At 34.3% G+C, this 15,113-nt stretch overlaps 3 protein-coding genes across 3 annotated transcripts; 2 read left to right on the forward strand and 1 right to left on the reverse strand.

Moving 5' to 3' along the window:
• The first annotated feature begins 2,812 nt into the window (after positions 1 to 2,812).
• LOC110785509 (17.8 kDa class I heat shock protein-like) lies at positions 2,813 to 3,663 on the forward strand. The gene has a single exon (XM_021989960.2). The coding sequence runs from the start codon at positions 3,011 to 3,013 to the stop codon at positions 3,491 to 3,493; it is 483 nt and encodes a 160-aa protein (XP_021845652.1). The 5' UTR covers positions 2,813 to 3,010; the 3' UTR covers positions 3,494 to 3,663.
• A 2,575-nt stretch (positions 3,664 to 6,238) lies between these two features.
• LOC110785466 (17.4 kDa class I heat shock protein-like) lies at positions 6,239 to 7,021 on the reverse strand. Its single transcript, XM_021989905.2, has one exon. It carries the CDS (start codon positions 6,954 to 6,956, stop codon positions 6,465 to 6,467), a length of 492 nt encoding a protein of 163 aa, XP_021845597.1. The 5' UTR covers positions 6,957 to 7,021; the 3' UTR covers positions 6,239 to 6,464.
• A 3,852-nt stretch (positions 7,022 to 10,873) lies between these two features.
• On the forward strand, positions 10,874 to 14,715 carry LOC110785465 (calcineurin B-like protein 1). The gene is made up of 8 exons (XM_056840075.1): positions 10,874 to 10,923; positions 11,086 to 11,128; positions 11,236 to 11,284; positions 11,610 to 11,690; positions 11,897 to 12,009; positions 12,733 to 12,765; positions 13,151 to 13,314; positions 14,362 to 14,715. The coding sequence occupies exons 4-7, from the start codon at positions 11,619 to 11,621 to the stop codon at positions 13,251 to 13,253; spliced, it is 321 nt and encodes a 106-aa protein (XP_056696053.1). The 5' UTR covers positions 10,874 to 10,923; positions 11,086 to 11,128; positions 11,236 to 11,284; positions 11,610 to 11,618; the 3' UTR covers positions 13,254 to 13,314; positions 14,362 to 14,715.
• Positions 14,716 to 15,113: the final 398 nt, after the last annotated feature.

Here is a 15,113-nt window from a genome sequence, read left to right on the forward strand (position 1 = left end):
TTAGTTACCGATAATTAATAATTATAAAAAAATGATTTTCGTGAAATATACATTAAGACGAATCTAACAAGACCCCACATGAATATATTTTTCCTAAAGTATAGATCATAAAAAATAAACAAAGGGAGATTATGTGAACAGTGCAAAAACAAAGTGTTGCAATAATTTTGAAACGGAAGAAGTACATGTTACTTTTAACAGACACGTGCAACGTGTGTTTCTTTTAATTAAACGACGTCGTTTAAGCTGCACACTTATCCAGCCTTTAATAATTAGTGGTTATATTATTAAAAGGCTGATTAGCCCATACGGGTATACGGCCATACCTCACAATTAACCCCTAACGGATGTACCCGGGTACAACCAGCTTTGGCTGTACCCTCAAAAAGCGACGCGCGCGCCTGTATCGTTTGTTCTTTTTTGTTGTAATGTTTGTTCTTTCTTGTTGTTTTTTAAATTCAAGATAAAATTGTTCATAATTGTTGTATTGTTTGTTCTTTTTTCTTGAATTTTATGTTCTTTTCTATATTGTTTTTTTTTGTTGCTGAATTATTTGTTCTTTCTTGTTTATTGTTTGTTCACAATAATCATCTGGTTAATGTTCATAATGAAATTAAGCTTTTCATTGATCTTTTATGTTTTTATAAGCGCATGACCGTCTGTATTGTTGGTTCTTTCTTTTTGTATGGTTTATTCTTTCTTGTTGTATTGTTTGTTCTTTCATGTTTTTTTTTTTAAATTCATCATAAAATTATTCATAATTGTTGTATTGTTTGTTCTTTCTTCTGGAATTTTATGTTCATTTGTATATTGTTTGTCCTTTTTTGTTGTTCTTTTTTTTTTATTTATTTATTTAATTTGTTCATAATAATCATCTGGTTAATGTTCATAATGAAATTGTTCATACTTTTTGTTTTATTTGTTCATATCACGTGTGTTCTTTGTTCTTTGTTGTTCTATTACTGAGCATATTTTAAACCATTGTTCTTTTTATTAACATATTTTTTTTTTCTTTGCATGTTCATCATTTTCAAATCAGTATGCATTTTTAAATTACATGTGATCATCATATCAAATTACTTACTATTTTCATTTTCAACCTACAACAATGAGGAAATTGAAACCGTGAAAGTCAAATATAATGGGTTCGTTATTATAAGTGACTAGACTTTAGCCCGTGCAATGCACGGTTTCTATTAAATTGTTATGTTAAAATAAAACTCCTACATATATCAATTGCTATATTTTATATATTAGATTAAATTGACTTTTTTTATATTTTGGATTGAATTTCATTTTAGATTTATTTTTTAATTATTATAGTGTTTGATTTTGGATGAAATTGTACATAAGAAATATTAATAATTATTTAATAAAAATATTTACGTGGCACCTAATTATTTATCTACGTGGCATTCGACTTTTTAATTCAAAAATAATTTTGAAGTCTTATTTTTCATTGGATGAAACATTAGATTTCCTACGTGGCGCTCTAATATTGGATTAATGTTTGATTTTTGATTGAATTTTATTTTAGATTAGTGTTTGATTTTGGATAAATTTTATTTTAGATTTATTTTTTTAATTATTAGAGCGTTTGATTTTGGATGGAATTGTATATATTAGTAATTAATTAATTAATTTAAATATCTAGGTGGCACCTAATTAATTATCTACGTGGCACTCGGTTTTTTTAATTCTAAAATAAATTAAAAATCTTATTTTTCATTGGCCGAAACCATTAGTAATCCTAGGTGGCGCTCTAATAGTTCAGCAAATATGCCTCCTTTATATATGTATATTAGATTACAAGGTTTTTCTTAATGGAGCAGATTTATTATAAACTAAATATTAAATAAATTACATAGGGAACCCCATCAAGTCTCACGACTTAACAGTTAACATTAGCACTTGTGGATAATATAAATTATACTGCACTATTTTTTGTTGCTTGTAATAACTTTATTAATCCCCTTCTCAAATTATTATTCCGGTAAAGAAAGTGAAGGACACAATCCAGGTTGTGCTATTTGTGACCATAGAATATTCGAACCAAAATTATATATGAAGTACGTAGTAACATTTTGGTTAGAAACCGCAAAAGTCAAATATTGTGTTCAAAACACATTTCATACACATATTCAAAAGTATAAGAACTCGAGAATACATCAAAAGCAAGATTCAAGAAAAATATTATTTGATATAGAAAAATAAGTGGATGATTTCTACCAATATCTTGTAATATAAGTACAATTTTGCATAGGCAATGCCTAAAATGTTCAATTTTTGGGTAAAATATGTTATTTGGCATGTTTTAATAGCTCAATATATGTAAATATATGTTCAAAGTAATAACATAGTAATGCAATAACTAAGTTCATTTTAAAATTAGTAAATACAATACTCATTTAACAATCAGTAGATAAATGTTCATTTCTAAATTGGTTGAATAAATGAGGATTGTCAAATAATTAGATAAACATTCATATTCGAATGAGTAGATAAATGTTCATTTTCAAATAAATAAATAAATGTTTATTTCCAAAATAATAAATGTTTATTACCGAAATAACAAAAGGTTTATTTCCAAATAAATAAATAAATATTCATTTCCAAAATAATAAATGTTCAGTTTAAATGGGGGTACAGCCAGCTCTGGTACATCCAAAAATTTGCGCCTCACAATGGGCCACGATCGTAACATTATTAAATTACTCTTCTATGTAACTATTGCGTGAACCAAGCCCAAAATGGGAAAAGCAAATAGTTCTGGAAAACACTAGATAAAACTACTACACTCTGTATCAGTCCTCTTCTGTTCTACCGCTAACCGTCAGGGAGATCTCAAACATTCGCGAATCATCTGCGTATTCCCATCCACTACCTATAAATTCGCCCTTCCAATTCGTCATTCATCATCAGGTTAAAAAGAATTCATAATTCACATACTTCACAGTCTTCAATAGAGCTAATATACATATCATTCCACAGAAAACTAGCAATTGCAAAAATGTCGCTAATTCCTAGCTTTTTCGGAAACCGACGGAGCAACGTCTTCGACCCATTCTCTCTAGATATGTTTGATCCCTTTCACGACTTCCCCTTCAATACCACCTCTCAGTCCCTCTCCATTACCGGCGGCGACACTGCTGCGTTTGTGAACACCAAAATTGACTGGAAAGAGACTCAGGATGCTCATGTTTTCAAGGCGGATTTACCCGGACTGAAAAAGGAGGAGGTGAAGGTTGAGGTGGAAGATGGAAAGGTGCTTCAGATCAGCGGAGAGAGAAACAGGGAGCAGGAGGAGAAGAATGACAAGTGGCACCGTGTTGAGAGGAGTTCTGGAAAGTTCTTAAGGAGGTTCAGGCTGCCGGAAAATACGAAGATGGAGGAGATCAAGGCAAATATGGAGAATGGTGTTCTGACTGTGACCGTGCCTAAAATGGAAGAGAAGAAGCCTGAGGTCAAGTCAATTGACATTTCTTCTGTCTAATCATATTAATCAATTGTTAATGTTAATGATCAGTGGTCCGATCTTTTAATTTTCAAATTTAGTATGTCCTTGTGGTGTGTTGTTATTCCCTATGTTTTGTAAAGAGCTAATTAATGTAATAAAAAGTTTCAAGTTGTTTTCTAGTGAAGTTTTGATCTCTGCTATTTATCCATTTTCGTCCATTTTCGTTTTTAGATGTCATTATATACAACAATCTTGTTGTTTACGCTGATGATAAACAATGATAGCACCGAAAAATTTACCTGTAAATTGTATAAACGAGGTTAATAAGAATTGCCAATTACTTAGACGTTAATCGTTATGAAGGGGTAATTACGTTTGTGTGGGCTTGCTAGATTGATTGCCTGCTGTTGATAAAAGTTCTTTTATAAACTATGATGTGTGTACTTGATTCACTGGTCCTCCTTTGGCTCTGGTGGTACTCAAGATGATCTTTGAAACCTCAGGTCAAGGGATCAAGGGCCGGTGGGAGAGAGAAAGAAAAGAGAAAAATGTGTCATCAAGAGGTATTACAAAATACCTCCCCTTTTCTTCCAAAATGTCATCCTTTCATTCCTTAATTTAAGTTTTTGTTTTGTTTTTTTGTTTTAGTTCTTTACTGTTCAGGGTATAATCACCAGCAACATTAAAGGGGTCTTATCTTAAGACTTTCTTCATATATCATGTTATCTTTCCACTAATATTTAATTAATTAATTATTGTTAAGACATCTTAAGATTCATTCAAATTTAGTTCTTCGCCCCTCAAACTCATTTAAAACATACTAAATAATATTGACTCTTAAGTTGAGTCTTAGTTTTATTTATTTTATTTAACTCACATATTGACTCTTAAGTTGAGTCTTAGAGCAAGATCAAGGGGGTCTTATCTTAAGATGTTCTTCATTTGCCATGTCAGCATTTCATTAATATTAAATAATTAAATTATTGTTAAGAATCCTTAAGATTCAATTAAATTTAGCTCTTTACCCATTAAATCATTTAAGACTTGTAAATTTATGTAAAATATCATTTTATTTTTTAATTTAACTCACATACCAAGTCTTAAATTGAGTCTTTAATTTTTCAAGACTCACTTTAAGACTTTGATAAGACTTGTCTACTTCAATGCTACAATTTTTATATGTCTGATCTTAAGACTGATGAATCATATGCCATGTCAGCACAATTCATGTCTTAAGACTTGGGGCTGATCATGCTCTTAGTTTTTCAAGACTTGATTTAAGACTTTGTTAAGACTAACTCACTTCAATGCTTCAAATTGATTTGTCTGATTTTAAGATTACGTTAGTCATATGTCATGTCAGCAAAATTTAAGTCTTAAGACTTGACGTTGATGTTGCTCTAAGGAGTTTACAATTTTTTTTATAAGGAAGTTACACGAAAGTTAAAAAAGGTTTCTCTTAAAACTGTAACTTAATTTATCTAGGAAATAAAATAAAAAAAACTTAATATCTACGTAAGGATCAATATCTGGGTGTGTCTGAACTTGATAACTTAAGGAGATAGGAAGGCTGGTGCGATTAGCTCCATTTATCACCTACATGCAACACATATTAATTACTTCCTTTTTTTTGGAATAATTAATCTTTTCACCCTTCTATTGTAAATTGAAATTTAGCGTGTCTCATGTGTAACTAACCACATCATCAATTAACTCGATGATGTGATGCTCGTAACTAGTATGAAGAAAGTTATTGACGAGTGTTACTTGACTTTCTATATTGATGTTACTAATTAATTGTATTCGCCGTTACTTTTCTTGTTTTACATCAATTTCTTGAATTTCGTATCAGAGATAGCTTGTATAGATGGTGTTATTTAATTTTTTATGTTGTTATTACGTATACATTGTATTTGTTGTTTTCTCATTTTAACAGTTTCATGTTAAAAGTTTCTTGTATAGACCTGTGTTACTTGACTTTCTATGATGATGTTACTTATATGTTGTATTCGCTGTTATTTTCTTATTTACTACATATTCGAAATTCCTTGTATAGACTGATGTTACTTGACTTTTTATGATTATGTTATTTTTAGTTATTGCTATTTTTTTTATTGTTATTTTTGTTGTTTTATTGCATTTTCTTCTGTCATGTTAGAGGTTCTTTGTGTATACAGATGTTACTTTATTTTCTATGCTGATGTTATTTTATTTTCTGACTTAAAACGCGTTAGGCTTATTTAAAAGTATATAAATTAATGCTTTAGGCTATTTCGCGTTTTAGGCTTATTTAAAAGTATATAAATTAATGCTTTAGGCTATTTAAAAGTGTGAAGACGCTACACCAATAAATTAATGGGGTTTATAAACTTTGTTAAAAATCAAATTGTCCCTGTTATTTTGAAAGTCCCAATTATTTTAATTAGAGTGAAAATTAGTTAGCTCGGAAGAGTGAGTAAATGTGCGCAAGTGGTATGTATTGTCAATATACCGGCCGGGATTTTTCCTTAGGGTATCATTTACATACATACATGTGATATGTATTGTCAATATATTTAAGTCGGCTAAGCCTTGCGGCTGGCCGAGTTCACTATTGTTGTCATAAGTGACCTTCAATTCTATAGGTTATTAAGGAATAGGCCGTGGGGAAGCCATTTGAGCACCACACACTTAGAAAAACACTTCACTCCGGTGAATGAAACTACAAAATGTACTTGATACACGAGAGTAGTGAACAATACATAGAGATTAGAGAGTACTACTAGTACATTGCATATACGATTTAAATTGCATGCAACATTATTGTTACCGATGCAAATATGCAATCTTAGTCCTTCGCTATACGTCCATATATTCCTAGCTTGTAACTAGGCTAATGCCAGAACAAAACTATTTTATGTTACATGCAAGCACACATACTTATTGTTCTTACTAATTATACAACAACAAAATACACCATGCAGGCCTACTAGAAAAGCTTAACTCCTTCAAACATCAGAAGTTTGAATTAACCAGAAACGTCGATGGACTTGATCTCAGGCTGCTTCTCCTGCATCTTAGGAACTGTAACAGTAAGCACCCCATGTTCCATATTAGCCTTAATCTCATCCATCTTCGCATTTTCAGGTAGCCTAAACCTCCTCATAAACCGTCCAGAGCTACGCTCCAGACGGTGCCACTTGTCGTTCTCTTCCTGACTCTCCCTGCTTCTCTCTCCACTAATCTGCAGCACTTTTCCATCTTCAACCTCAACCTTCACCTCCTCTTTCTTTAACCCTGGAAGATCCGCCTTGAACACGTGCGCCTCCGGTGTCTCCCTCCAGTCGATGCGGGTGTTGGCGAAGCTCATTGCGTTCCCGGAGGTTGAGTTTGTGGTGTTTGGGGCAGCTGTGATTGACGTGTTGAAGGGAAAACCCTCAGATGGGTCCCATATGTCTAGAGAAAAGGGGTCTAATATGTTTGATCGACGTCCACTGAAAAAACTCGGAATCAGCGACATTTTTGTTTTAAATTTACTAGTGTTTAATTTGGAGCTGATTAAGGTGATCTGAATTCTGAAATGAAGTAAGGGGTGATGGGGCTTAATTAGGCTTAGGGGCATATATATGTTATAAAAGCTAGGGTGCATCAGCTAGGCTGCCAGCAGGTGGTTGATTTCTTGCATGCATCAGCTCTTCTTCTTGACATTTGTACATCTGCTTCACAGGTGGCGTTAGATTTGCATTTGTACGTTTCTGAAATGACAAATGCATGTTGTGCCACTTGTTGTAACTACGCAATTTTGTTCGCAACGACAGACCAAATTGCGTGCATTGCTCATGGTTTTAGTTTATCTCTTATAGAAAATTTCAAGGTTATTTTAGTAAATATTACTCCCTCCGCCCCTTAATACTCTATCTGTTTTGACTTTTTGCACTATTCACATAATTAACTTTGACTCTATTTTATTTCAAGTATATGAAAACAAATGTTAGTATATAATATATTGTTGGTTTCATCTTAATATATATTTTCAAAATATTAATATTTTTATAAGTTTTTATAATAGGTAGTTAAAGAAATTGGTGGTCAAAGTTGTACATTGGCATGCGTGTTCGGTTAAAACAGGTCGAGTATTAAGGGTCAGATGGAGTATTTTAGTATCGTCTATAAAATAGTGTATCGTACTCTAATTTACAATTTGGTGATCAAATACTCTATCTGTTTTGACTTTTTGCACTATTCACATAATTAACTTATGCCAGCAAATTTGCAACTCATGTTATTTTCTTAAGGAAAATGAAAGCAAAATAGGATTATTTAGTTGTTGTTAATGAAAATAGGGAGAATAGGAGAGAGGGCAAGAGAGAAACTAACGGTAATGATCTTCTACCAATCGACATAATTAATATGTACATATACATATATCATATAGGATAAGGATGTTAGGGTATAATGGGCATCCATAATATAATATATTTATAACACTCCCTCTTAGATGTCCATTATTTAAAACAATACAATGGCCCTGTAATATACATGAGATGATGCCTCATTAAAAACTTTACCAAGAAAACCCCGTGGGATAAAAACTTAGTGAAGGAAAAAAGTACAGCACTCATCATAATACGCTTGGGATGTTACCTCGTTAAAAACCTTAACAGGAAAATCCAATGGGACAAAACTTGGTTAAGGAAAAAAGAGTGCAACGCGTATTTTTCTCCCCCTTATGGATACATCATTTGAGATCTTCTAGTTCAATGAATCTAATACTATTGATAACTTTCCAAATGTAGCAACATGAAACTCTTTGAAAATTGATTCTCCACAATTTGACTTTAATTTTCAAACGTTCACTTGTATACACTGGGACACTAGGTGAATATTTATATCACCAAACTTATGAAAATAATAACTGAAATAAATATATTTTCTTGTACATAGTATTACAAATCATCCTTTCATATTTGACATATATAAACCTTCTTCCGGAGGTCATAAGTAGTAATAATCAATAATATTGACCAAAATTTCTTTAGTCATATTTTCATGGCAATACATGATAGTTAACAATATCATCATCCAACTTATAGGTATAACATGTAGGACGTAATACTGCAAAATCCGAAAAATGGTTAAGAAAACGCGGGTCGAATATTTGATGTATGAAAAACTGTGACGTGTTATAAAACACTGTCTTAGAAGCAAAATTCGCCCCGACTATGGTGCAATCGGAAATGGCGTTGCCCCCCAAGATTTAACACAGCGTTTCTCCAAAATGTGCACTCAACTAAGGAGGAATTTGGAACTCATAATAATGCTCAGAATTTAGATGAACAGAAGAGAAAGAGAGTTAGAATTTTCGGTGTGTTTGAAATGATCCCAAGAACTTATTTATATAGCAACAACATTTTGTAACCGAAAATCACATTTTAATGACGTAATAAAAACCGAAGATCGGAATTTAAATGGGAGATTAAAACGTAGGCAATAATCAAGGAACCGTTTAACGTAAATCAAGGGGCGGTTACGATTCTGTCATAAAGGTTATGGAGTGAGCTACGTAACTGAACGGTCTCATAATAACTGGACCGCCGGTTACGTCTTGGCCCAAAATGGTGCGCGCACGTGCCACAAACACGAACCGGCCGAACAGGCAGCGGCGCACGAGGATGCCCCCTTCTAGCCCACACCACTAGGGGAAGTACTTCAAAGTATAAACATTACTTCCCTATATTTAAACAAAGGGAAAAGTTCATTTTCTTTTCATGTGGGACAAAGCCCTTTTTCTTCAAATACTCCACTTGAAATGCCTACTTTTCATTTCTACCAATGTGGGACATTTTCACAAAATGGTAAAACTCTTTCTTTGCATTATTTCCAACAATCCCCCACAAATGCAAAGACCCATTTGAAAAAACAAGAAGAAGAATTCTGAGCATTTTTATGGAAGGTTTGATACTTAAATGTTGGTGTCTTTCGATTGAACCAACACATAGTGAAGATTAGGCAATTTCTTTATTGAGAAAGTGAACAAATCTGGAACTATCCCAACTAAGAAATAAAGCCCAATAACACATACCATACCTTAGATTATTATGAGTTCCGCGATAGCTAATCAACAACGGCCATTATACTTGGGATGCTCATGAGTGCTCTAGGAAAACTTGCCCAAGTTTTCCATAGAAGGTGGTCAAACCTTCACACTCAAGTAGGTGATTTCATCAAGTCTATCACATAGACCACCCATATCCTGGGATATGAAATCATTAAGAGCTATCGCTCAACCTCTCAATACACAAGCGGTGAACTCATCAAGTCCTTCTCATTAGGACCACCCAAATCCTGGGATATGAGTTTCATTAAAAGCTAAATAAAAAATGTACAATTCATAGGAATGGGAAGTGTACAAGAATGAGTCTTTCCATGGCTTCGTTAGACCACAAGAAACCTTGTGTGAACAAGGTCGGGTGTCCACCATGAATTCCTCAACTAACGGGCTTAAGCCCCATTCCCCTCGACGTATCAAGGACTAATCTTCTATTTAGTCCCTTAGTTAAAGGATCTGCTATATTCCTCTCAGATCTCACAAACTCCATAGTAATTACACCACTCTCTATTAGTGTTCTCACATATTCATGCCTCACATGAATATGTCTCTTTTTGCCGTTATAAGCACTGTTTTTAGCAACACAAATATCAGCTTGAGAATCACAATGTAGAGATATTGGTGGAGCAGGACGCCCCCACAATGGAATATCTGCCAATAAGTTTCTCAGCCACTCCGCCTCTTGGCCGGCCAAGTCCAATGCAATAAATTCGGACTCCATAGTTGACCGGGCAACACAAGTCTGTTTAGAAGACTTCCAAGAGATTGCTGCTCCACATAAGGTGAATACATATAGTGGAACTTACCTCATCATTGTCAGATACCCAGTTTGCACCACAATAACCTTCTAAAACAGCAGGAAATCCAACATAATGCAAACCCCAATCCATAGTACCCCTAAGATACCTTAACAAACGCCTAAGAGAATTCCAATGATCTTTACTAGGGTTATGGGTATATCGGCTAAGCCTACTCACTGCATAGGCTATGTCAGGTCGAGTGTAATTCATGAGAAACATTAAACTCCCAATTATCTCTATTATATAAAGGAACAGCTGAGGGTAAATGAGTAAACACGCTTTTCGTGTCCCCTATGAATAGACGATAATACCCTCACTAACCCCAACCTTCGTTCGAAACCCTAGAGATTAACTGAGCGCACAATCTCTCCCTCCTCTCAACTCACGCCTTTTCTCTCTCCTCTCAACCCCATGGTAATTCTGCACCTCCCAGACTTCTCAAACCTCCTCATCTTCTTCCCCGGTCACTCATCTTTGAGTTGTACAACGTGACATATGATCATCGATCACTTATCATCACCGGCCGCCGTCGTATGCTTATCTCCACCGGCATCCACTACCCTCGCGCCACTCCCCAGGTCAGCTTTCTTCCTTTCCCCAGAAATTTGATGTCAATATTTCGATTTCAATTAAATTAACATTTCCTCCCGATTTTGGTGTAATACTACCCAATTTTCAGTTCAATTTCAATTTCCAATTATTCTGATGTGGCCTGATTTGTTCTCCGGTCGAAATTAAAGCCTCCAGACAAGCAGCAGGAGTTGATTCGTACTCTCTACTTAGGTACTACTATCTCTCTAAATTTTTCTCAAATTCATAGTCATTATAATTACTTCAAAATCGAGAAAGTTGTAATTCTGGTAATTATTTGATGTAGTATTATGCAACAGGCCTAAAAATGTCAGCAATTTCGTGAATGTTGATTCCATTTTTGGTCCGGTGTGTATTTTATCTCCGATTAATTTCTTATTAACTTATTTTCCAGTTTCTTGAAGTATTATGTCACATATATTTCTTCGTTGTCATTTCTATATATTTGTAGTTGATTGTGATCTTCCAGCCAAACCTATGATTAAGGTTGTGTTGCTGTGTAAATTGACCTAAATTGATGATTTCGGCTGCATCTGTTTCCGTTGTCCGGTTATTCTATCTAACTGAGTTTTCGTTATATGATTATGCATTTTTTATGGAACAAATTTTTTATTTTTTTTGTCAGGCATGTTTGTGAGTATATTTTTATATGGGATGAAATATATTAGTGCAGGTGAGACAAATGTTGATTGCGATTCTAAGTGAATCTGAACTGAAGTTGTCAGATGAAATGATTGAAGGGATACTTTGTAAGGTAAGCTCAACCCGTTGCTTCATTTGCCTTGAATCAATTTTCGGTAGTGTTGCTGGGGTATTATAGAGACAGGGAACTAAGGAACTATGTCATCTACCCAGAATGGTTGCCTGTAAATTTACACCATATCCATAGAAATAATAGAAAATTTTCTAATTTGTTTTTCTGCAACAAATTCTTAACCAAAGAATGATTTATCTGAACAGGCATTCAAAGAAGCCGATGTAGATCTAGAAGGAAAGATTTGTAGATCTGAATGGCATCAATTTACATCCAAAAATACCCAATTGTTGAAAAGAATGACTCTCCAATATCTCAAGTATGTGTGATAATCTACTCTCATACTCAAAAATGTATAGCATTAAAAAAAATTGAAATCAGTATAGCTTGCCAAATATGAAACGCATAGCAGACTATAAGGTTCTGGAAGGTTCTTGAACTACGTAGTTCGATTGCTTAATTCCTATACGGTTTATTGTTAAAATTAGGTTAATTTTTACTGAAATTTTGTGTTTTTGTGATGATTTGAATGAAAAATAGTTGGATTTTGATAGATTTATTCCGAATAGATCAGCTATGGATTTTGATTTTGGTTTATTTTGTGAGTTTAGTTTGATTAAAAATCGGAAGGTAGCAGTATCTATGGGGTCCTGAATCTTCCAAGGCCGAAAAAAGGTCAGATTTTTTGCATTTTGGAATTTCTGAAATTTGCAAAAAAGGTTAAAAATATTGCACATTTGAATTTTTTTGAATGTTGTTGATTGGTGATATTGGTGTTGTTGATTTGGTGAATTTGCATTTGATTCGATTTGCGATTAGCTGGTTGACATTTTGATTTCTGTTTCGGTGTCTGATGGCTGGAAAAATAAGACATTTTGGATTGAATTAGGTTAAATTTGGATTACTAAGACATAGTGTCAAAACTGATCTCCTTTCAGGGCATTGAATTAGTATTTCTGCTTATTCTCTCTCGCATTTGCTACCAATCAAAGGGCAAGGAAACGTCTGAGAAAATTTACCCTTCCTGTCATTTTTTTTGCAGGCTTCTCGACCTTTCTCCTCTGCTCTCAGCTTCGTAAGTTCTTGATTTATAGTTTGCAAATACTTTTAGATTTTTAGTTTTTGGAGTAAAAGTTAATTCGTTTCTTTTGATACAACTGGCAACACATTAATACACCGGATTAGCCTATATGTTGCGACATGTCTTTCTCAAAGAATAGTCTGTTCAAGAATGTTAGCTACATTCTTTTTGTCAAATGCATCCAGTGACACATAATCTTTTTTATTTTTGTTGTGATATGTCATGGCCTACCCCGTTCCTCTAACTATATATTTCTTTTATTGAATATTGATTACAGATGTAAAAAAGATTTTCCAGAAAATTCGCAGAAAATTTAAATTTGAAAGGGTAAACAACAATATAATATTGCTAATGAATTGGTTTGTTTTGGTGAAATCAGGAGAGGAGAAGTTGAGAATGAATGCATGTCAGCTGCACTAGGGAGTCGAGCAGTGAGGGAGCCAAGAGTTGTAGTCAAACAACAAGTGATATTGATTTCTTAGATGATGGATATAGATGGAGAAAATATGGCCAGAACGTGGTTAAGGGAAATCCTGATCCAAGGTAATTAAATTCAATCTCTAAATGGAGAATTGGTTGCCACTGCCTTGGGGAACTTATGATGTTTGTGGTTTTAATTGATCGTTTCTTTGTTGTTATGTTTTACTGTTCTGGTTTATTTGTGTGATTAAGGAGTTGTTTCTTGACCCAATGTTGATAAATGGTTTACATGGGTTGATATAATGTCTGGAATTTGATTGTGGGTATCGTTAAAATCAGTAAAATCATGTGGGTTTTGGTGGTGAGAATTATGGACTTGAATTGAGGTTAGTTCAGACAAAACCTTAAACCTTATGTACATGTAGTCATGATTGTGAATTTTCGTAGTGGCGAACTTAAATGGTTTTAGTGTTGTTGTGATGAATTTTTATGTACACAAATTGCGGGTTCAATGCGGGTAAGTGAAATAGGTTGGTTAATTCATGGTTTTGTGAGAATTGTTGGGGCAATTTTGAGTAAGATTTCTGGTGGCAATTTCCCAGTCAGTTTATTCTCTGACAAGTCTAACAGAGTCATAGTTGATGACTTGCCAAGATTTTGGGGAACTTCCCCCGTCAGAAAGTTGGAGTAGATAGATAAGAAGCTCAAAGCCTCAAAGTCTTTTAGTTTCCCAAGACAGATGTAATTTCTCCAGTGGCTGTCTGTTGTAAATCTGTAAGCCCCGGAGTTTAGGAAAGCGACATATTGAATCTTCCTGTCAATTTGTTGACTGACATATCCAGATCTGTCAGCTCCGTCAGATTACCCAACTCTTCTGGTATTGTACCTGTGAGCTCATTATAGTAAAGCATGAGGGACTTGAGGTTCTTAAGCCTTCCTAGCTCATGTGGAATCCAACCTCGAAGGTAGTTTCCACTCAGCTCAAGGTTTTGTGTGATTTTTTGGTGTTCACAACAATATGATGAAACTGTGGTGTTAGTTGTTCAGATTTTTTGTTTTGGTTTGGCTTGCTTTGGTTCCTGTTATTGGCTTGCTTTGGTTTCTTTTTTGGCTTATGGCCTGGCTGTTGTGGCTCTTGGTTGTTTCAGGTTCTTTCTTCTGGCCTTGCAGGTTTTTTACAGGCTGCTTTCTGGTGAAGTTTTGCTTCTCCTACATTGTTGTCCTGCTGCACTGTGGCTTTGCTTCTGCTGCAATGTTGTTTTGGTTCATCTGTGTGCTCCTGTTGTGTCTTTGGCCTGCTGCTGCTGCTGCTGGGGTTCTACTGCTTTGTGGCCTTGCTGTTTTTTTTGGCCTGCCGGTGCTGCTTTGTTTTTCTTAGCCATTTTGTTGTTGTTTTGCTGGTTGTGTATGTCAGTTAGGGATGCGGGGTGTGCTCCCCTAACTGAGGTCTTTGCTTCTTTGTTTTGGATTTTAAGTTTTTACTTCCTTTTGCTCATTAGTTGCAATAAAATGATTTAAAGTTCATATATTATCTCGCACGCATCGCGTGCATACAAGACTAGTTTTAGCATATTCAGACTGAGACACATTATTGCCTTTATTCTTTTTCAAGTGTATGCTAGCATCATAAGGAGTTTTAACTGGCACAACATCAAAACTGTTAAATTTATTTTTTTAACACTTTTTCCACATAGTGAGATTGAGACAATGAGAAATCATTACTAGTTTTGGTGACTTTACACCCCAAATCACATTAGTTTCACCCATGTCTTTCATTTCAAATTTAGAGGATATAAACATTTTATTCTCATTGATAGTATCAATATGTGTACCAAAAATCAACACATCATCTACATATAAGCAGACGATAACACAATCAGAACCAAACATTTTTTTGGTACACACAAGCATCATCACGGTTC

The sequence above is a fragment of the Spinacia oleracea genome, chromosome 1 (assembly GCF_020520425.1).
Source record: "Spinacia oleracea cultivar Varoflay chromosome 1, BTI_SOV_V1, whole genome shotgun sequence".
Lineage (NCBI taxonomy): Eukaryota > Viridiplantae > Streptophyta > Magnoliopsida > Caryophyllales > Amaranthaceae > Spinacia > Spinacia oleracea.